The sequence below is a fragment of the Ictidomys tridecemlineatus genome, chromosome 4, assembly GCF_052094955.1.
Source record: "Ictidomys tridecemlineatus isolate mIctTri1 chromosome 4, mIctTri1.hap1, whole genome shotgun sequence".
NCBI classification, from domain to species: Eukaryota; Metazoa; Chordata; class Mammalia; order Rodentia; family Sciuridae; genus Ictidomys; species Ictidomys tridecemlineatus.
Genome location: NC_135480.1, coordinates 203229318 through 203251602, shown reverse-complemented (window position 1 = coordinate 203251602; position 22285 = coordinate 203229318). Strand labels below are relative to the sequence as shown.

Below are 22285 nucleotides of genomic sequence, written 5' to 3'. Positions count from 1 at the left end.
AGACCACGCCCACCACGGACGCCTAGAACCGCCCTGGATACGCCTCCCCTGGTTATTTCGCTTCGAGCCGCTTTAGCTGCCGGAAGTAATTTCGCGTTGGATGCTGGGATCTTGGTGATGTGGCCCCCCCTTACTTCCCCCTCCCCGCCCCGGTATGTCGGAAGAGACCAGACAGAGCAAATTGGCCGCGGCCAAGAAAAAGGTAAAACGCGCCGGGTCGCGGCCCCTCGAGCCAGACAGACCGAGTCCTTCCGACGGCCGGACCGTGGCCAGAGTCTGTGCCATTCCTGAGGCACCCGGGGCGAGCCCCTGGGCGCCCCTCAGCTCCCCCCACTAAAGTCTTCTCAGCCAGCCCCGCCCCCTCAACAGCTCAACCCCCGCCCTCGCCAGTCGCCCCTGGGTGACTTTGGCCGGTGACTCCAGGGCTCCCCGCTCCAGGCGCGGCCCCGGCTTCCTGCCGCCCCAAATTGGACCTCCCTGGGCTCCCTGGTCGTCAAGGACCTCGGTCCCAGCCCTGCTCTCCCCTCCCCCACGGTGGAGTAGCGACTCGGGCGTCGGTAGGGAGGAGTGGAATGTAGTTACGTCACAGTCCCCCTCGGAACTGTCATTACCACCGCGAGCTCGGCCTGTGATCTTCCTACCTGGTCCCCTAAGTGTCTTCACTCCCTTTGGGCTTCTCTGGTCTGGGCACAGATTTCCACCTGGAAGGGAACTCTCAGGTCTGTGGGACCTAGTGCTGAGAGGTTTTAGGCTCCATTACTTCCAACTCACAAACTGATAACTCAGAAAGCCTACACACTTCACCAGTGAGCTAATAAAAAGGTTGACAGTATCTCCCGGTGACCATGGAAGAACAGGTTTGGGTTCTTCCTAAACCTGGGATTTTCTACCTTCCAGAGTGGCTTAAAAAAAATTTTTTTTTTCCTGACATCTTTACATTCAAATTCCCTGAGATTCTGGGACCAGGGTGCCCTTCATTCAGTGTTTGCTGGAGTGAGGTCTGTTTGTCTAATGTGGAACAGGTCCTGGGAACTGAGCTTCACAGTTTGCATCTTCCCCAATTCATCTTCACAACTTGGGGTGCAGAGTGCTCTGGGATAATAAATGTGAGGCATCTCTCTGAAGCATCAGTTTATTTTCTTGAGAGCGATTAAACATTAATATATATAAAGATGACATTTGTATAGATTTTTAAGATTGTAATAGACCTCTCTGAAATGATATTTGGGTTGTTCTCTGTTGCCAGATTCGCTGGGACTGTGTCTTTACTGCCTTCTATTAGGATATGTTGATTTGTAAAACTTTGGGAAGTACAGAGGTATAAGCAGGACTCTAATATTTGGCTTCTGAACCGCCCAGTGTACAGTTCCTGCTTACTTAATATTTACTTATCCACCCCTACCTCTGGCTTGCCCCTGGGAGCTGCTGCTTTATGGCGAACTCCAGAGCTGGGAGCCAGAAGATTGAACTTGAACTCCATTATTGTCTTTATAAAAAAAACTCGAGGGCTGGGGATGTGGCTCAAGCGGTAGCGCGCTCGCCTGGCATGCGTGCCGCCTGGGTTCGATCCTCAGCACCACATACAAACGAAGATGTTGTGTCCGCCGAAAAATAAAAAATAAATATTAAAAAAATTCTCTATCTATCCCTCTCACTCTCTCTTTAAAAAAAAAAAACAAAACAAAAAAACCCCGATGTTTGTAGTCCATCTTTTCAGTCCTTAATCATTGAAACACCTTGTGACATTGTTGATGACATTATATCAGATGGTACACATAAGAATATTTTATAAAAATTATAGAGGAAGATGTGAATATAGGGGCTAATTCTCATGAATGTCACTGCTTCTCCTTTTCACAGCTGAGAGAGTATCAGCAGAAGAACAGTCCTGGTGTTCCTGCAGGAGCAAAGAAGAAAAAAAAGATAAAAAATGGCAGTAGCCCTGAGACAACCACTGCTGGTGGTTGTCATTCACCTGAGGATGTGAGTTTTAGCTGGTCCGGCTCCCAGGGATTGGGGGTTCGAAGGGCAGAAAAGGGTAATGGTTAAGATTGAAGAAGTGTAAGGTATTGGTTAAGAATTCTGGGTTTGAGGGCTGGGGCTCTAGTTCAGTGGCAGAGCACTTGTCTAGCATGTGTGAGGTACTGGGTTCAATCCTCAGCACCACATAAAAATAAACAAAATAAAGGTATGCTGTCCATATACAACTACAGAAAAAAAAAAAAGAATTCTGGGTTTGAGGGGCTAGGGTGGTAGCTCAGTGGCAGAGTGCTTGTCTACATATGTGAGGCACTGGGTTCGATCCTTAACCCCACATAAAAATAAAGACATGTTGTTCATCTAAAACTCAAAAAATATTATAAAAAAAGAATTTTGGTTTTGAGAGCTGGGGGTGTCTCAGTTGTACAAGGCCCTTGGGTTCAATCCTCAGCACTGAAAAAAAAATATATATGTATATAGTTTTTATGTACACTTATGAAGCTTAAATGAGATTTATTGTTTTTATGTTTATTTCCTAATAGAAAGTCAGGTTTGGAGTAAACATTCAATAAATGGTAGTTGCTATTTGGTTTCCTCAGCCTTGGGGGCCAGGGGGAAGCCAGGCAATTGAGAACAGCTGCTTGCCATCAGGCTCTTCTTTTAGGATGCATCACTGCAAGAGCCCCAGGGTGTGGCAAGGAGAGCTCCAGGCTCCAGGATTGGAAGAATGTCTGAATTTTGAGTCTGTTTTTGCTATTAGCTTGCTGGGTGACCTCAGAAAATTTATTTTCTTCCAGGGTCTCAGTTTCCTTATCTGTAAGATGATATGGTTGGATTAAATCATTGTCTTTCAAACTTAATTTTTAGCTCTAACTCCCTGTGTTCTAGTGAACCCTTACTTGGGAGTCCAGTTTTTGAAATGGAGATGGGCGTCTGGAGCTCTTCCAGATTCTGCCCTTCATCCTAAGCCTGAGGAGAGGGTCTCATGTGCATATTAAGACTTGCACTGGTCAGGTAACTTGACTACATCACTCGGAATTTTACTATTTGCAAGGCAGCAAGTGTCTTTTTGGAAGGATGGCACAGGCCCTGGTATTGGTCTCCTTTGCTCTTCTAGCATTTCATTTTCCTAAACCAACTTCTCCCTTCCCTTGACTTTCTTGCCTCTCTCTAAGCCACTTCTTTCTTTCCCCCCACCCTTGTTTTTCCCTTTTCACCTCCTGTAGATTCAGGACATTCTGAAGGTGCTGGTGTCCGACCTTAACCATTCCAATGGGGTAGCGCTCCCCCCATTGGACAAGTGGAAGGTGAGGCAGTGCCGAGACCACCCTTTGGCTTCCTCTCTCCCAGCTGTGCATGCCTCTGAGGCTTCTCTGGTTTGGGGATCATTTGCCTCTGGCTTATTTTATGTTGCTGCCATTAACCTTCAGCCTGCTTACATCTGCTTCTTCACTTGCTTTGTTGATTGGGCTTTTTTCCTTCCCCACATCTTTTATCATCTTGGAGAAGGTGAAACATACCTTGAAGACTAAAATTAATTTGGGAATAACTTTGAGAGAAGGTGTGTGGAGCTTGAGCTTTTGAATGCCCAGTGTGGTGCTTTCAGACTGGGAGAGATTAAAAAAACAAAACAACAGCAAAACTTTTTAGGTCTTGTCCTCTGTGTGTCCATCCCTAAAAGATCATTAGACCTTAAAAGTTTGTAATTTTCTTGATTGATTACTTCATTGGGTTTGAAGTTTGGGAATGTAAGGTTAAGAAAAAGTGAGTTTGCATTATAGTTGCAAGGATTGAGGCTATTTTGTTCAGATCAACTAACTGTAAAGGATGTGAGGTTAACCAACAGGTGAACGACCAGAACACTCTGCCCCTAATCTCTCTTAAAAATCAGAGGACACCTGGCCATATTCATTTGGCCCTTCAAAGCACAGGCACTTTGTTAAACAGGCGAAAACAGACACAAGATGGGATGCAGGCATAGGGAGGAGAGGCTTCTGAGAGAAGCTAGGGAGAATGTGGCACCATCCCAAATACTTAAGTGAGGGGAAATTGGTTCTGAATGGATTCAAGGATGGAGGAGGTGGCCACTTTGAGGCCACTTTGAAGATTAAAGGTGAGTAACATTCATGCACATGGAGAGTGGGGAGGCAGAGGGAACAGAAGGGTCATGGTCAGCATTATGAGGTCATTATGAAGTCATAGAGGACCTTTCAGGAATGCAGGTAACTCAGTCCTGGGGCAGGGTCTGGGTACACAGGGCTAGGCATTGGCCTCCATTGGATATTGTATTGGAACTTTCTCTTTAGCCAACTTGTCCAAGGACATCTGCCAAGCCAGAGCAATAGAGCTAAGACAGAGCCAGATCCTTTTGGAACTGGGCATAGGGAGAGGGATGACGGGTTGAAGAGTTTTCCAGTCATCATAGCTGTTCCCACCCAGGCGGTCAGGTCTACCCAGGTGCTATGACTCACTTTGTCAACTTGGAGGATACAAAGTGGCATGTGAGGTGGGAGTCTCAATAAGTCCTGCAGCTGTGTGTCTGGCGTTTGCCCTAGTGAGGGGCCAGCCACACAGGGGGCTGTTTTCTCATCAGAAAAATCCTAGTCTGTGCTAGTGTTCTGAGATTGTGCACCCAGCCTGTGCCTCTGTTGTGGAGGTGAAGACTTATTGTGTTTCAAAGCCTAGCTGCATCAATAACTGGTTCCCACAGAGGTTTTCTACTCTAGGAATGCAGAGATGGGATTGCAGTTCCTTGAGTAGAGATAGTGGTGTCTCCAGAAATGGGGAATAATGGAGACAATGTGATTTCTAGTAGAACTAGGTTATGGTGAGGGGAGTGGACTATGACACCAAGTCCATCACCCATAGTCTCTGGCCAGCAGAATCCCAGGGTTAGGGTCACAGTAATTCTCTAGAACAGTGCATTTCTTCTCCCTGACTTGGCCACACTTTCCTTCTACCTGCTGTGGCTGCCATTGGCCCAAGCCTGTACCACCTTTTGCTGAGCCCCAGGGAGAACAAGGTCCTCAGGTATTTAGGAAGGGGGTCATGCAGCCCCTGCTTTGATCTTTGGCTGGCTGAAATGCTGCCAAGCAGTCTGAAGCCTGGGCTAACGGTATCTATACCCCCAGGTGCTCCCAGCACATATGACTATCCCTCTGACTGCAGCAACAATGTCCTGCCTGCTCTGCACCCTTGTGTCCATAGCAATGAAGCAGGTTCTCTCCTATATGGCCCCTGACCCCCTCCCCCTGCTCTGTTCTGTGACAGGTACCCAAAGACCACACTGCTCCTGCACCACCAGCTGCTGATGACAGCGTGTCACTTGGCCGTGTCCCTTCCCCAGGCCCTACTCTCCCTAGCCTGGAGTCACCTCAGGTTTGTTCCTTTCCCTTTTGCCCACTATCTTCCTGTGTGCTTACTCATCCTCTTCCCAAAGGATAATGCTCATACGGACTCTCCGCTCTTCAGGTAGCTTGGTCTCTAGAGCCAGGTGCTCTTCCTGGGGGCTGGGATGGGGAGGCCAAGACACTGCTTTTCTTTGAGGTTTGGGAGATGGAAAGTTATTGGAATGAGGTTGGCTCACCCTGTCCCTGGGTGATTTTTACTAGAAGTTGAATGACCACATCATATGTTTCTTCCCAAACAGAACCATGATGCCAACATTGGTCCTAATATTATGGATGAAACAAAGTGAGTATCTCCTACTGGGGAGCAGACCCTAGGCCACGGGAGTCAGGGATGGCCACCACCCATGAACTTTTTCCCATGGAGCCATCTCTACCCCTGACCCTGTGTCTCCATCTCTAGGACTTTCTCATCAACCGAGAGCCTGCGACAACTTTCTCAACAGCTCAATGGTCTTGTATCTGAGGTACCTAAGAAATTAGGGTCCATAAGGGAGCAGAGGTGGGGAGGAGAAGTTCAGATAAGGGACTGGATATATATGTTTGATGCCATCATTTATTCAGGTGCAAAAAACACAGATGAAAGCTGCTTGGAAGGGGGAAGCCTGATGGGAGCATAGGAACCCTGAGAAGTTGGCATAAAGGGGTTATGGGAATAGGGATCCAAAATGGCCAGGGAAGATTTTGCTAGTTGAAAGGGAAGAAAGGAAGTCAGAGGGCTTAGACATTGAGAGGAAATGAGCATCTCCATTGGACCTCTCATCTCTTCTAGTCTACATCATACATCAATGGAGAAGGCCTCTCATCATCTGCTAACATGAAGGATCTGGAGGTGAGTGACCCTGGCCCCTGGCCCAGTGACCCTGTAGGCCAGCTCCTATCTTCTCCCACAGTGGGGCCTGGGTGCCCTGCTGCCAGCTGAGACAGTCCACACACCCCCCAACCCTAATGATGCTCTCTCTACCTCTTCCCCCAACCCTCCTCCAACTCCTCCTCTCTGCATGCGCCTCAGAGCCGGTACCAAGAGCTAGCAGTAGCCCTGGACTCCAGCTATCTAACAAACAAACAACTCAGTAGCAAGATAGAGGAATTGGTAAGAGTCCAGTGGGATCCCCTGGTTTCATGCTGCCAATCCTGGGCTCCAGTTTCCCTTGGGGCTCTGCAGTAAGGGGCTGGGGGCCCCTGGTGCCAAGGGGAATGGGGTGCTGGGGGGCCTAGGTCTCAGCTGGAGAGACCTCAGAGCATAGAGCATTCCGCATGGCTCTTTCTTTTGCTTCCCTCTCTGTGTCCTCTCTCTCCTCAAGACCATTTCTTGAGTCCTTGCCCCATTTGCCCTGAGGTTGTTGCTCCAGGAGGAGCCTAAGCCTAAATGGCTGTCAGCAGCCCCGCATACTGCCCTGGTTCAGTCCTTAATTTGCTCTCTTTGATTTTGGACTAACCACTTCTCCCTGGGCTTGAGTTTCCCACAGAGGTAGAATTAAAGGGAATCAAAGGTCCCTTTCAGCTCTGAGCATCATAGACTTAAAGGCTCATTGGAATATAAGCACCAGGGAGAAGAGGGGTCTTGTCCATCTTTCTTCTTCCTATAGCCCTACTGTTCAGAATTTTACTTGGCCCATAGGATGTGCTCAGTTGCCGAGGGAATGCACCCTCCTGAGTCACAAGCTGCAGGGGGTTGTCTTTGTTTCTCCAACTCCATTTCTGGAGATTTATGGTATTGTCCTTTAAAGAGAACTCAGATTCAGCCCCTCCCTTGCATAGCTGTGAGCGAACACCAGTCAACACCTAAATTCTCTTTCTTTGGGAGCTTGAATTAGTCAGTTCCTGTCCCCATGGGATCTGACAACTTCTTTTAGATCCATCCCTGGCACTTGCCTGCCCCGTCCTGATCTGGAGAGTGGCATAAAAGGGATCAACCCCAATTACCTTCCTTTGACTTTTTCCCCGCAGAAACAGCAGAATCAAGACACTCTGGATCAACTGGAAAAAGTAATGTGATTTCTGTGTTTGCTTCTTGCATGGCTCCTGGGATTGGGGTAGGACTCAGGTAGAGGCCGCAGTCTTGTCCTGCCCACTCCTAGCCTGGAGAAGGCTCACTGCCCATACCCCCATGGCCCACCCTGTCCCACTTAGGGTACCTCATACTCAGGTCTCATTTGTGGGCCTGCTTGGGCCACTGAGGTTCTCTGGGGCATGGCCTTTGCTGTTCCATCTCTGCCTCCCCCAGTAAGAGCTGCTTCTTCCTCTGCCTCTAGGAGAAAAAGGCGTGTCAAGAGAAGTTGGCAAAGGAGCAGGGAGCTCTAAGGGAACAGTTGCAGGTGAGTGGACAGTGCCATGTATTCCCTATGTTCCCTGGAAAACACCTCTTTCCTCCTCCTCAGCACTTGTTTTGGTTTTTCTCTGAAAGGTTCACATCCAGACCATAGGAATTCTGGTGTCTGAGAAAGCAGAATTACAGACAGCCCTGGCTCACACTCAGCACGCAGCCAGGCAGAAAGCAGGTGGGAGTCCGGGGACCTCTTCAGCCTCCAGTCTGACACTTTGGCGGGCCTGTGGGTAATTTCTTGAGGCTTCATCTCGACTTCTCATTCCAGGAGAGTCTGAGGGTCTTGCTGGCCGTCTGCAGTCTTCCCGACAGCGTGTAGGAGAGCTGGAACGGACTCTGTCTGCTGTCTCCACACAGCAAAAGAAGGCAGACAGGGTGAGCCCAGTCTCCTGCCCCGCCACCAGAAGCCTAACCTTTCCAGTGCAGGAGTGAGCATAAGGGCCCTTCTGTGGATGGAGCATCTTGCTGCTCAGAATGCAGCATGGGCCGTTTCTTGCTGCTTTGTGTGGTGTGGTTGGTAGTGGAAGCCTGGGGATGAGTCAGGTGCTCTGCACAGTGAGCACTGGATATGGAGCCCTGAGGGTGGGAAGCCCACCATGCCCTTAGCCTGCTGTGGCCTCTGCCAGGTGCTAGGAGAAGGGATATATGATGCATGGGCTGTGAAGGTTCCCAAGAACTTAGTATGTTTCCATTTGTGGAGAGAGAAGGGGGCATGTGTGTAATATACATAAAACATGTCTGGAATACATAAACTCAGGGAGAGGAACAGGGTGGCTAAGACATATTTCACTTCTTATTTTTTGGGGGGTGGGTACTGGGGATTGAACCCAAGGGTTCACACCCCTAGCTCTTTTTATTTTTTGAGTCAGGGTCTCAGTAAGTTGCTTAGGTCCTTGCTGAGGCTGGCTTGTACTTGCAATCCTCTTGCCTCAGCCTCCCAAGTCTGGGATTATAGGTGTGTGTCCCCACACCTAGTGACATTTCACTTCTGTACCTTCTGCGTTTTGGACTATGTGAATGTACCATCCAATCAAATTGTGAACAACAGATTTAACTTCTTTTCTTCTAACTATATCCCAACCCTGTGTGGGGACCAGGATGTTAAAATTTGAGCTCTTCATAAGATCCCAGACAGGCCACTTAGCTTCTTAAAGGCTGTGTTTCACCTACAGAATGGAGATAACCAGTAACTGCCTCATACAGTGGTTATAAAGATAAAGTGGGATCATTAGCATGATGCCTGGCAAAGCACTTAGTGTAGATAATTACTGCTAGTAGTAATAACAGTAGCACCAGTATTAGATACAATTGTAGATCTTTTATCTATTAGATCTTTTTCCCCTATCTCTTCTACCCTTTTTGGGTTCTTTTTTTTTTTTTTTGGTACTGGGGAATGAACTCGGGGGCACTCAACCACTGAGCCACATCCCCAGCCCTATTTAGTATTTTATTTAGGGGCAGGTTCTCACTGAGTTGCTTAGTGTCTCCCTTTTGCTGAGGCAGGCTGACTTTGAACTCTCGATCTTCCTGCCTCAGCCTCCCAAACTGTTGGGCTTATAGGCGTGTGCCACCATGCCGAGCCTTACTGAGTTCTTATTCAGAACAAATGAGTAATCAAGCAGGATGGTGATCTGGTGATCTCCTGTGATCTCAGCACCTTGGGGAGCTGAGGCAGGAGAATTACAAGTTCAATGCCAACCTCTTTGTGAGACTCTGTCTCCAAATTAAAAAAATAAAAAAGGCTAGAAATGTACCTCAATGATAAAGCAACCCTGGGCCAATCCCCAACACCAAAAAATAAACAAACAGATAAATAAAAGTCAAAGCAAACAAGAGGGCTTGGGATGTATTTCAGTGATAGAGCACCTGCCTAGCATGCTTTGGGCCCTGGGTTTTGTTGCCAGCACCAGGAAAACAACAAATCAAGGCTGAGTTTGGTGGTACACCTTTAGTCCCAAGTACAGAGGAGCAGAATAATCATTTGAGCCCAGGAGTTAAATACCAGCAGGTATTTAACTCCCTATCACACAAATTAAAGCAAACACACATGAAAACATAAATGAACCTTGGGCTTAGCAATGCCTTGGAAAACTGTCAAGTGTGATTGAGGGTGAGGAAGTGTCACTCTGGAATAGTTACTGTGGTTAGAGTGCTGGCTGCCTCTTTGGCCTGCCAGGTCCAGATCCTGACTTTGTTTTCTGTATTTGCAGCACAACAAGGAGCTAACCAAAGAGAGAGATGCCCTCAGGCTGGAGTTGTACAAGAACAAGTAGGAAGGGGAAGGAGAATGGGCAGTCCAGGACTTTAGTGAGGTGGTGGGGGTGGGGGTGGGGGTGGGGAGGAGGTTTTTTATAGGCTTGGATGTATCCAAAGCCAAACTGTAGTCCCAGCCTTTGCCTCATTCCTGGGGCAGCCTCAGGCTACTCGTATCTTCTCTGTGGTCTGTCACCTGTGACTCCTGATTCCTGGAGTCCCTTCTAATGCCATGGTTCTGTGGCAAGGGCAATGGGTTGGTCACCGAAATTTCTCTTCCTGTTCTTGGTGCATTCCTTACTGTGCTGCCTCTGACTACAGCATAAATAACGAGGATCTGAAGCAGCAGAACTCAGAATTGGAAGAGAAGCTCCGTGTGGTGCTGGCAGAGAAAGCAGCTATGCAGCTGGGGGCGGAGGAGCTCCAAAAGAAGCTGGAGATGTCTGAGCTGCTGCTGCAACAAGTAAGGCGGCAGCCCCAGCAGCCCCAGCCCTGGCCCCGTGCGGTCATCAGGGTGGCCTCCAGCCAAGAGCTGGAAAATTTGGGTTCTTGTCTGGTCCTGCCATAGAATCTTCCAGAGATGGTTAAAAAATCCACAAATGGGAGCTCTGCCCAGACCTGTGGAATCAGAATCTCAATGATATGGCTTTTTAAATTTTTATTTTTAAATCATCTTGGTTGAACACCATCGTGTTGTAGATTTCCTCTATATGGTTATCCAGGAGTCTGTTCCCTCTCCTGAGGGTTCAGCCAGCACTTTTATTATGTGGTAATGACCCTGAGTCGTACACTGATCTAGTTCACACCCTATGGAGGCATCATGTGGAACACCTGGGCTCCCCAGATCTAAACTTCTCACTTTCCCCACTTCAGTTCTCTAGCCGGTCTGAAGCCCCTGATAGTAACCAGCAGTTACAGCAGGCCGTAGAGGAGCGGGCACAGCTGGAGAAACATGTGGGGCAGGTAGGCTTTGCAGAGGGAGGGATATGGGAGGAAGATGGCTCCAGGTGGCCAGGAGCAGGTAACAACCAGTGAAAGCCTTCCTAATTTCTGTACTCATTCTTGTTAGCTGATGGAGTCATTGAAACAACTGCAGGTGGAGAGAGACCACTATGCAGAGAACCTGAAAGGAGAGAGCGCCATGTGGCAGCAGAGGATGCAGCAGATGTCAGAGCAGGTGAGGCCTGACCTCAGATGGCTCGCTGGGTTTCCCTGGTGTGTCCTGCTGTGGAGTGCAACCAGGAGAGGGGTCCATGTTCTGGATTTTTGGAGGTGGGGGCAGAGAGGGAGTCGGGGCCAGGGTCCTCCATGCCCTCCCTCTCTCTGCTCTTTCCCCCTGTGCCTGAGGCAGCTGCGCACATTGAAGGAAGAGAAGGAACAGAGTGAGAGTCGGGTTCAGGAGTTGGAGACTAACTTGGCAGAACTGAGGAGCCAGATGGGTGAGTGGGGATGAGGGTCACCTGGAGCCGGAGTATGTCTGAGGGCTTTGGAGGGGTGGCTTAGACTACCTCAGGGAGAGGAGTGATTTCAAGGACACTGTGGCAGAGGGAAAGGGGTCTGTGCCAGAAGATGTATGGCAAATCTTATCACCTCTCTGAGCCAGCAGTGTGTCCCCATCTTCAGAGAGGGGTGGTGTGCCCACTGCCAGCCTCCCACAGTTGACTTGAGCATGGCAGTGTAAGGAACTATATTGGGAAATGACTTGAAGGATTGACCATCATGTAGGCATGAGGAACTATTAGGAAGGCAAGATTTGGAGTGAGGAGCCTGAATTAAGAGCTGTGGACCCACGAAGAGGGTTCTGAAAAGCCAGAGGTCCAAGTCCCTTATTGTGTGCTTCCTTTCTCAGTGGAGCCCCCACCCGTGGAGCCCCCTGCAGGGCCCTCAGAGGCAGAGCAGCAGCTGCAGGCAGATGTGGAGCAGCTGCAGAAGGAACTGGAGAACCTGGCTGGAAAGCTCCATGCCCAGGTGCAGGATAACAATAGCCTGAGTCGCCTGAATCGAGAGCAGGAGGAGCGGCTGCTGGAGCTCGAGCATGCTGCGGAGCTCTGGGGCGAGCAGGCAGAGGAGCGCAAGCAGATCCTGGAGAGCATGCAGAATGACCGCACCACCATCAGCCGCGCGCTCTCCCAGAACCGTGAGCTCAAGGAGCAGCTGGCGGAGCTGCAGAACGGCTTCGTAAGGCTGGTGCGTGGCCCACGGGCTCACAGGCCTTCCTCATCAGGTCCTTCTGGGCCTTTCTGTCTTGGCCTTCACCCCACCCCGCCCCCCACGAAATGGTGGCTGTGAAGCACCCTGCGAGCTAAAGCCTCGCTCAGGTGTCTGTGGGGGGAGGGATAACTCTCTGACTGTGGCAGGTGGACACCCAGGCCTGGGGTCTCTAGCTGCATTGTATGGCACTGATTCCTGCTTTCTGTTCAGACGAATGAGAATATGGAGATCACCAGTGCGCTGCAGTCAGAGCAGCACGTCAAGAAGGAGCTGGCCAAGAAGTTGGGTCAGCTACAGGAGAAGCTGGGAGAGCTAAAGGAGACGGTAACCCTTGCCCCATGTGCCCTCACTATAGGGGAAGAGACAGTCATGATGGGAGGCTTTAATGCTTCACACCGCTAACCCTGGTTTCTTTAGCTTCAGTTACTGGGCACTAGTAGGGTGCACTTAACAGATGTGTGTGGCTCTCTTTGCTTTTCCACATCTGTGGCCTGAAGTTCCCATGGTAGGGAAAGATGGTTACAAAGTGTGAGGCTAAGTGTTGGAGGCATGGGGCTCTGTTACCCTCCACCACTAACCACCACCGTCACTTAGGGGCTGGGATCAAGAACTGGAAGCAAGTGACACTTGCCCTTACACCCAGGGCCTTCCCACAGGTGGAGCTGAAGAGCCAGGAGGCTCAGGGTCTGCAACAGCAGCGAGACCAGTACCTGTCTCACCTGCAGCAGTACGTGGCAGCCTATCAACAGCACGTGGCTGCCTATCAGCAGCTGACCTCCGAGAAGGAGGCGCTGCACAAGCAGGTTCTGCTGCAGACTCAGCTTATGGACCGGCTGCAGCATGAAGAGGTGCAGGGCAAGATGGCAGTGGAGATGGCCCGCCAGGAGTTGCAGGAGACCCAGGTGAGGGGGCTGCTGAGGCAGGGCTCCTAAGTGGAGGATCTGGCCATTCTATGCCTTCTCACTCACTTCCCAATCCGTAGGAGCGCCTAGAAGCCACCAGTCAGCAAAACCAACAGCTACAGGCCCAGCTGAGCCTCCTGGCTCTCCCTGGGGAAGGTGAGTGAAACCGTCCCAAGGAGGGGAGCCTGAAGAAGGGACTGTGGCGGAACAGAGTTAGAGGAAGCCTTCGGAACGTGCTGTTAATCTCTGGGGAGGCTGGCCCAGGGGTACACAGTGAGGGGTCAGAAGTGGACCCTTTTTTTCCTGGGCCTTCCCTTGGGTTGTCTGAGGAATCCCTCTGGCTGTCTGCAGTAGAAGATGAAATGGACAAGGAAGAAAAGGAGGAGGAGGCTTCTCGGCCCAGTTTGACCATCCCAGAGGACCTGGACAGCCGAGAGGCCATGGTGAGCTGTGTTCTTCTGTCCCTACCCCAGCTCGCCTTTTCTGCCTCCCTCTGTGGTCCTTCTGGATGTCCTGATACCTTGGTTTTTCCCACTCCCATTTCCGCCAACACCCACGCCTCCCGTGGAGACAGGGATTGGATTGCCCCCCTAGGAAAAGTAGTGACCCACTGAGGCCCAGGGGAGGGCTGCTCTGCTCTCTGCTCCCTGGTTTGTCCCGAGCATTTCTTCAATAAAAAGGACATGTCTTGCCTCTAGGTGGTATTTTTTAATGCGGCTCTAGCCAGTGCCGAGGAAGAGAAGGCACAGCTGCGCAGGCAGCTGAGGGAGCAGCAGACACGCTGCCGGCGCCTGGCTCATCTGGAAGCCACATCCCAGAGTGAGCCCACAGAGCAAGCCCTGGTCCCCAGGAGTGGGGACAATTGTGTGTCTGGGGAGAGCACCCAGGCTCTACAGATGGCCATGGAGAAGCTGCAGGTGAGAGCCTTTCCCAACAGAGGAAGTGTAGATACAGGACAGTTTCCTCCTGAGTCCTGACCCTGCTATTTTGGCCTCAGAGCCGCTTCCTGGAGGTCATGCAGGAGAAGGTGGAGCTCAAGGAGCGGGTGGAGGAACTGGAACATCGCTGCATCCAGCTCTCTGGAGAGACGGACACCATCGGTGAGCCCAGCTGGGGCCCAAGGCAGTGGGGGTTGCATAGGGGCCTGTTGGGGAGCCCCAGCATCTGAGTCCTGTGCCCTGCCCTCCCTGCAGGAGAATACATTGCCCTCTACCAAAATCAGAGGGCAGTGCTGAAGGAGCGCCACCGAGAGAAGGAGGAGTACATCAGCCGGCTGGCCCAGGACAAGGAGGAGATGAAGGTAGGAGCCCCTGAACATCTCTTCTCTGCAGGCCTGCAGGCTGGGCGGGGGCTGGGGCACTGAGCACCTCTCCCTTCAGGTCAAGTTGCTGGAGCTGCAGGAGCTGGTGCTGCGGCTTGTGGGGGAGCGCAACGAGTGGCAGGGCAAGTTCCTGGCAGCAGCCCAGAGTCCTGCTGAGACTACCACTCCAGAGCCAGCAAGCCCCCAGGAATTTGGAGCAACTGACAAGCAGGGTGGTGAGTAGAGACCTCAGGACGGGCTGACAGGAGGAGCAGCAGAGGGCTGCTCCATGCTCAGAGGCCTTTCCTCTCTCCAAAGACCTTCGAGAGGTGAGCCTTGCTGACATCGTGGAGCCGGCACAAGGAGAGGCTGGGGCGGCTTCTCCCCCTGAGAACCACACTGCGCAGCAGATCATACAGCTGCTGCGCGAGATCCAGAACCCCCAGGAACGCCTCGGCCTGGGCACCAACCCCTGCGTCCCCTTCTTCTACCGTGCCGACGACAATGATGAGGTTAAGATCATGGTCATCTAAGTCGGAGGCCGGGGAGGAGGGGCCAGGGACTTTTCCCCCACCTGTCCCTTACCCCCCTGTCCCTGCCATTCCTTCCCAGTTACCCTTTTACCCTTAGGACTAGCAAGTTAAGACCCCTAATAAGGGGACAAACAGGTGCAGACCCTTTGCCACCTTGGCTAGGGCTGAGTCTTGATTTCTGGACTCTTGCTCCAGAAAGGGAGCCAGAGGCTCATAATTTTCTAGAGGGGCAGGGCTCTATGGTGGCCCCCTTGCCCTCACCAAGCAGTCCTTCATTTAGGGGGCTCTATCCTCTTACAAGAGGCACTTTGGGGCAGGCAAGTTGGGCAGCATTTTCACAGCCCTTAAGATGGGGCTCACTGTAGGTGGGGCTGGGGCAGAGTCTGGCGGGGGCAGTCCTCCATTCAGCAGGGCTCCCGTCTTAGAGGCACTTTGGCAGGTCAGCTGGGCAGCATTCTCATGGGTCTTCAAACATTTAGGGTCACTGAAGGCTAGGCGAGGGTAGCGTGGGCGCAGGCAGTCCTGAGGGCTCCCATCCTCAGAAGTATCTTGGGCAGGGCCACTGGGCAGCATTCTCAGGCCTTGTGACAGTTGAGGCTAACTGTAGGCCAGGCAGAGCAGAGGCTGCTGGGGGGGTGGGCTCCCCTCCCCCAGTGTACATATTGTACCTGTGTATCATTTTGTAAATTCTGGGGTAGGACTGCCCCCTGTATCATAGTTGGAGCTGGCAAATGGAGAGAAGAGTCTAATAATTATTTGGGATTGGGAAACTTATTTATTGATAGTATAGGACAAAGGAAGGAGGCAGGAATGGGGTTGTGGTGCCCTGGTGATGCAGCTCCTGTTTATTTTGCTTTTTATTTCTGAATAAATGGATTTAGCCATACCGCTCAGCCTTGGGTTCCTATTTGCCTCCCTGGGTCCTGGGTCCTGACAGCTGGCAGCACTAAGCAGGGAGTGGTCCTGCCAGCAGAGGGCAGGCTTCTGGACTGCGTGAAGTATGCCTAGCAGGGTTGTCTGCCATCCTCCAAGCCTGTCCCCTCTACCCTGCTTGGTGAAGCCTGGAGGATTCCAGGGCGATCACCATGGGGGCTCTCAGGGCAGTCTTGTCCTAATGTGTGAAGACACAAGGTTTATCTAACAGTGGGGAAGGGTCACAGGATGCAACACCTAAGGGTGTCAACTTCCAGTCCAGACTTACCATCCCCTGGCCTGTCCACACCTGGGAGCCTCTTCCTCCTGGCTGTCCCCTTCAGAGTGCCCACCCCAGCCACAGGTTCTCCCTCTAGGCTGAGTTTGTGGCCCTGCCCCCTAGTGGCCACAGCCGGGTTCACAGGATGAGAAGTTCACCTCCAGGTGCTTTAACCACCTTCACACTCCTTACAGCATACTAGCCATGGCCCTTCTTCACCTAGCCCGTGTGCAGACCTTCCCATCCCAAGCCCCACAGAGAACACAAGCCAGCAGAGGACACACGGTTCCCCACCATCCAGGAATGAGTTTTATTCTCAGCCGAGAGACAGCAAGACTGGAGGCCTTCAGAGAGCCAGCAGCCGCCAGCACAGCGCCCCCATGCTTCGAGCGGCAACAGAAGGATGGCTGAGGGGGCTGGCTGTCCACAGGCCAAGCAGGACAGAGAGGCTCACTGAAGGTGGCACACTGTGGAGCCGGGGACATCAGGGCGACAGCATTCCCTTGTATTGAGGCCACACGACTCCACAAGGATAGCATGGTGACTGATTCCCAACACTAGAGGCGTGGCTGAGTCAGCCATATATATGTATATATATGTATAGAGTATTTATAGATATTTATAGAACAGGGCGGGAGCAATACCACAGAGGGACACAAGTTTTCACCAACGTCACGCCTGGATGTGTCAGCTCACCACTACGGCAGACTAAGTCACAGATGAAAAGGGATGCTTTGGGGCCGGGGTGGGGGGCCACTGTCAAGTCACAGAGCAGCTGTCCAGGCAGGCTTGGAGAGGGAGGTCTCCGAGGAATAGGAGGGATCTGGTTAGAGGTCGAAGGGGGGCCTGGGGCTCTCAGGACGGGACGGACTTGCCTGACCCGATCGGCTGGCAGTTGGAGAGAAAACCAAGAGAAAACGAGAGAGAAAAGGAAGGAGAGAGCTGGTAAGGCAGGAGCAGCCACGCCCTGACAGGTGATGCAGCTGTGGGCGTGGGCAAGGTTTCTGGAAAAGAGGAAATGGACAGATGGACAGATAGGAAAGGGAAGGCAAATGGAATGGAGGAGCTGGAAGTGGCTGGGCCAGCGCTCCCAGTTAGCCTGGTGCAGGCAGGGCAGCCCTGCTTCACCACACACACAACCTTCACTCGCCACTCAGGCAGTGCTCCCACAGTTCAGACATGAGCCTGGCCTTCTGGGGCCACCCCCACCTCTGATTACCCTGTGTTCTACCCCTAGCCTCCACAGCAGCCACCAGGCTGGAAAGAAGACTTGAACCAGGAGGGCAAAGCTAAAAGGGGTGCTGGAGGGAGCACTGGAGGCCCCTTGGTGATCGGAAAGCCCAGGAGTCCTCTGAGGGGACCTGGGGGGAAGGGGAGGCAGGCAGCCGGATGCCAGTGGCCACAGACTTATAAGTCTAAGAGGGGAGCCTCAGCTGGTCGGGGGGCTGCAGGTCGCGTAGGTGAGGCTGGGCCCTTCCTGCTGGGGAAAAGCAGAAGAGTGAGAGTCAGTGGCCAGGGAATAGCGGCAGGTGGGGTCACCGGGCCCATACTGTGGCCTGGCCAGGTGGAACTCAGAGACTGACTCGCCCAAGTTAGCAGACACTGTTGTCCCCAGGCTGAAAAGTGTAGGTCACCCTTAGGAGCAACAGGCCAAGATGCAGGAACCCAGGGCTGGCTGAGCTGCTTCACCTGGGGCTGAGGACTCTGTCTTCTGTCACAAGGAGGCAGGGAAGGGGGCTCTGTGTCCCTGCCTCATCTGGACTGACTGTGTATAAGACACTCAGGCTTTCAGAAATCAAACAACCACAGCGTCCACTCAAGCCCCTGCCCTGGGGAGGACTTGGTTCCCAGAGCTCCCAGGCCAGGAGTAGGATGCCATGCCACAGCTACTGGCTCAGACTGGGGGCTGGATGTGGAATGCCCAGGGTGAAGTTCAAAGGCCTCCAGCCTCCTCAGAGATCAACTGTGTGCACAACTCCTCCAAGGTCCCAGCCCGTTCACCATAAACCATGAGCTCTCTGGCCTCTTGGTAGCTCCAGAGAGCACCCACATCTGCCATCTGGGGCAGGGAGCCTGTCCATGGAGACATTGGGCAGCGGTGCTGAGTCCCGAGGCTCGCTAAGAAGGGAGGTAAGAGAGCCAGCTGGCAGAGGACAGAAAGGAAAGAGGGAGTCTGGAGCTGCAGAAGGGAGAGGGAGGGGGCCTGCTCTGAGGTCCCAGGTTGCACCCCCCAGCATGGAGCTGGTGCAGTGGGGTCAGACACACCGTTCATGCAGCAGGCTGAGAGCATGTACCTACCGTGGCTGACATTCCTCAGGGGTCACTGATAGTGATTCTGAAAGACAGCACGAAATCAACAGGGCAGTTCACACGCACAAGTGGGGCAGGCCTGGGGGCAGGGGACACGCACACGCACACGCCTGGGCGTGCACACACATGCTGTGAGGCCCCACGGCCCTGCATGCACACGCTAACACACATGCCCACAAACAACACGCATACACCTCCCTCCAACCACCTCCCAGTGCCCAACACTCTTGCTGGTTGGCTCGTGCAGCATGGATCTGGGGCATGCAGCCACTCGGCACACTGAAGCACACGCGTGGGCTGTCACAATACAGAAGCTTGCCTGCACACAAGGCATTTGCACCAGCTCCCTGCGCTCTTGTGCCTAATGTGCTCACAGGGCCACTGCACGGCTTTACAAGGGAAAGGCTTGCTTTCTAGGGCCCAGCTGTCATTTCTCTGTCCAAGAGCCTTCCATGGCTCCCTACTGCTTATAGCAGAGTCCCAAGTCAGTCTCTTCTTCTATGAAGGTTCTCCAACCTGCCCCACCTTATCCACACTTTCCTTATTGTCTGTACTCTGCCCAGCCAGCAGCTCTCCTTAGTGTAGTCCACACTAAATCTGCCCATATGTCTTCTCCCAACCCAATGTCCTCTGGATTCTTTACACCTGAGCTTTATCTCCATCATGCCCCATTCCCCACTAAAGTCAAGCTGCTTTGAAGAAGCTCCTTCAGTCTGCTCCTTCCCCAGGCAGAGTCATCATTTTCCAGATGTTTCCCATATATCATTGAGAATGGAATTAGAGCAGGTACCTGATCTGACAGTTCTTATATGTTACACCTCAGCAGGGACCTGGGCAGGTGGAATACCCATAAGAGTCTGAGCTCACATTGGCAGTTGGCAAAGTGCTCCTATAGCCACATGTGTCGTTTGGCATCCCTACAGCCCTTGTCTCCCTTGATCCCCACACCAACCCTGAGAGAAAGGCAGAAAGTTAATTATCATTCAGTAGAAGGGAAACAGGCCCAGGGAGGGAAAATGACTTGTCTAAAACTAGTGAACCAACATTTCTAGACTCCCAGTCCAGTGCTCCTGCCCAGTGCCACGCAGCTTGCCTTCACCCCATCTGCTTTGGTCATCATATCCTCAAAGAGCAGGCCCCATGCCCACTTCATTTGGTTATGGGAGGCTAGAACTCCAGCCCCACCCTCCAGCTATCTGGAAACAGATGCTATTGGTCTGGGTTTTTCCTCAGAGAATGTGGCCAGTGGATATAGGGCAGACTAAGTGAGATATTGGAGTGAACTTCCTTAAAGAGGATCATGGATGAAGAAGGCAAAGCCAGGACTGGGGGTATGGCTCAGTGCTGCCTGGCATAAGTAAGGCCCTGGGTTCCATCCCCAGCACTGCAAAAGAAAAAAAAAAAGGAGCAAAACCAAAAACCAAGGGAAGGAAAGAATACTTTTCTCTAGAAATCTCTGGAATTCTGGAATGGGACAGCCTATACCTACTCCTACTCCTTCCCCACCCCTACCACATTGGTCCAGAGGAGGTAGGAAGGGCCAGAAGCAGGGAGAAAGGAAAGGCCACCAGATTGTCCCATGGCTTCCAAAATCCTTCCCCACCTGCTTCCTGTCCTACCCATGCCTGGGTTCCACTCACACTCACACCTGTGTGCACGCCCACACACACATCACACACCTTGCTGGTCACACAGTCGCAGCCTGGCCTCTCTTCCTGTGGGCCAGAAGCTAGACACCACCCTGAGACAGACAAGTCAAAAGAGGGCTAGAAAACGGGGGATCAAGTAGCCCTGAGTGTAACAACACAATCCTCATGGTCCACAGAGGAAGGTTCTGGGTTCAGGTCCCTGGGCCTGAGCGAGGCTCACCAGGAGAAAGGAGGACGTAATGGAGAACTGAGAAGAGAGGAGGAAAGAAGGCAATGTTTGGGGTGCCAGAAGTGAAAAAAGAGTGAAGCGCCATGCAAGTGCTGGAGAAAAGGGAGCAGGTGGGATGAGCCCCACAGCTGTTCCCAGAAAAGAGCACCTCCGGGACTCAGCTGGCTTCGCCAGCCCTTGGCCCCACGTCCGTGGCTCCGGCACTGGGGACCCAGTGCCTGGGATGCAGCGGGTTGGCTCTGGCGACCCGGCAGCTGCTCTAGAATCCGACTTCATCTCCCACCCGGCCACGCCCACCCAGCGGCCTCTCCCGCCGCAGTCAGACCCTACTCACCTGGGGACCCCAGGCGGGGCGCGGTTGGGGCGCGAGGGCACCTGGGGAGGGGGGCCGAAGGGGTCAGGGGAAGCCCCCGGCCTGGAGGGCACGGGGGGCGCCCCCCCCAGGGCGGACCCAGCAGGCGGAGGCCCAGGAGCAGGGCCCCGCGACCCGGGCCGGGCTGGGGGCACGGCGGGGGCTCGGCGCTGCGGCGTGGGGCTGGACGTGGGCGATCTGCGGGCGACAGGGACAGAAGAACCCGAGATGAGCTGTCCGCCCCAGCCTGAGGCCCCGCCCCAGCCCAGTGCCGGCCACGCCCATGCACGCAAGCCCCGCCCCAAGGTGGTGGAGGGAGCCTAAGCCCCGCCCCTAGCATCACCAATGATCCGGCTCCGCCCCGCAGCCAGCGCTCCACGGCAAGCCCCGCCCCGCGTTAAGCCCCGCCCTTTCTACGCTCCGCCCCTCGCTCCAGGTGGGAGCCGCCTCGGCGACTCGGGCGCGCCACTGCCCGGTCCCGGCCTTCCTCCCGCGGGCCCCGGGCTTGGGGGCTTTGGGGCCGTGGGGGCCGGCCCTGGTACCTGCGTCCGGCCGGTACGCTCTGCACCTGCAGCCAGGAGTCGTCCACGGGCGGGGGCATAGGCGTGCTGACGGTGGTCGTGTTGATGTCGCCGATGATGCTGAGCGCCTCCTTCAGCGCGTGATACATGCGCAGCATCTCGTCGCGCCGCTGTGCCTGCTCCGCCGACTCCTCCATCAGTGTGTTCTGGTCCCCGCAGGAGTACAGGTTGGCCAGCAGCTCTGAGAAGATGAACTCCTTGGTCTGCGGGCGAAGAAGGGAGGAGCGTGGGACCTGATGCCTGTGCTGCCTTGCCTTCCCCCCAGGCCCTGCTGGGGCAGTGCGCCCGACTGGGAGCGAGATTCAGTTTTCAGTTGCGACTTTGAGCCTAACCTCGGGGATTTCCTGCCCCACTGCACTGCACTTTTCTCAGAAGCGGACCGTGAACTCTAAGGCAGAAGAGTCACCTGTCCAAAGTCACAGATCTGGGAAGAGACTTAGAACCTAGTATGCCACGAGGACACACTTGCCTATTCAGTTTTTTTTGAGCCTTTCCAAGAACTTTCATGCTCCACTAAGGAAGATAACAGTTTAAAATGTTCTGAGCCCTTGACAGCGCTCAGCGGTCTTCAGCGCTGTTCTGTAGCAGCTGTAAATGTGTGCCTGGACTGAGTGAAACGCGAGTCTGTGCATGGGGATACGTTGTTAATGTTCCCCTTAAAACCTCCAGGTGTTATTCTGCACAGGCTTTACGTTATTCCTGGCTGAGATTTTGACACCCAGTCTCATTTACTCTTTATTCCAATACACGTGGAGCACCTGTCCCGTGTCAGGCATCGAGTTGCTGCACACTGTATATGCATTGAATCTATCATCAACATCTATACTTTACATGTAAGGAGACAGGCTTAGATTGGGTAGCTTATTTGCCCAAAGTCACACAGGGAGTTTGTGGCAAAGCCAGGATTCAAACCTAGTTCTACTTCCCTGGGGACCTGGTTTTTCACTAAGCCACAAGTTATGAAGGAGCTGGAAAATGTCTGGGGGTTCTCAAAAGGTGCTGCTCTTGGAAAACATTTATGTATGTTTGGGACAACTTGGCTATGTGCATCTGCTTTTTC

The 22285-nt window shown here is 52.9% G+C and overlaps 2 protein-coding genes across 28 annotated transcripts in view; one reads left to right on the top strand and one right to left on the bottom strand.

Annotated features, from left to right (window-relative positions):
* The first annotated feature begins 46 nt into the window (after nt 1-46).
* On the top strand, nt 47-15798 carry Golga2 (golgin A2). 5 transcript variants are annotated; one of them, XM_013356743.4, is made up of 27 exons: nt 47-202; nt 1861-1983; nt 3207-3287; nt 5251-5358; nt 5630-5673; nt 5791-5854; nt 6160-6219; nt 6400-6480; nt 7338-7376; nt 7643-7705; nt 7795-7888; nt 7982-8088; nt 9924-9982; nt 10288-10429; nt 10840-10929; nt 11036-11143; nt 11318-11405; nt 11816-12153; nt 12388-12501; nt 12834-13079; nt 13160-13235; nt 13434-13522; nt 13778-13996; nt 14077-14179; nt 14273-14379; nt 14459-14615; nt 14698-15798. In XM_013356743.4, exons 1-27 carry the CDS (start codon nt 155-157, stop codon nt 14910-14912), a joined length of 3063 nt encoding a protein of 1020 aa, XP_013212197.2. In that variant the 5' UTR covers nt 47-154; the 3' UTR covers nt 14913-15798. The 5 variants fall into 5 exon arrangements, with proteins under 5 accessions (XP_013212197.2, XP_013212196.2, XP_013212198.2 ...); XM_013356742.4 differs by having other exon boundaries at nt 13431-13522; XM_013356744.4 differs by lacking the exon at nt 3207-3287 and having other exon boundaries at nt 13431-13522.
* Nucleotides 15799-16390: 592 nt separating this feature from the next.
* Nucleotides 16391-22285, bottom strand: part of Dnm1 (dynamin 1) — a 40926-nt gene continuing 35031 nt past the window's right edge. For 5 of the 23 annotated variants that reach the window (XM_078048322.1, XM_078048327.1, XM_078048330.1 and 2 more), the window contains 3 exons: nt 21187-21428; nt 20627-20842; nt 16391-17584 (listed from right to left, as the gene is read on the bottom strand). In XM_078048322.1, coding sequence (XP_077904448.1) covers nt 17512-17584; nt 20627-20842; nt 21187-21428 — 531 coding nt within the window. In that variant the 3' untranslated portion in view covers nt 16391-17511. Of the gene's footprint in view, nt 17585-18398; nt 18440-18878; nt 18881-20626; nt 20843-21186; nt 21429-22285 lie in introns of those variants that run through there. The other 18 variants (XM_078048332.1, XM_078048336.1, XM_078048325.1 and 15 more) reach the window with 15 other exon arrangements.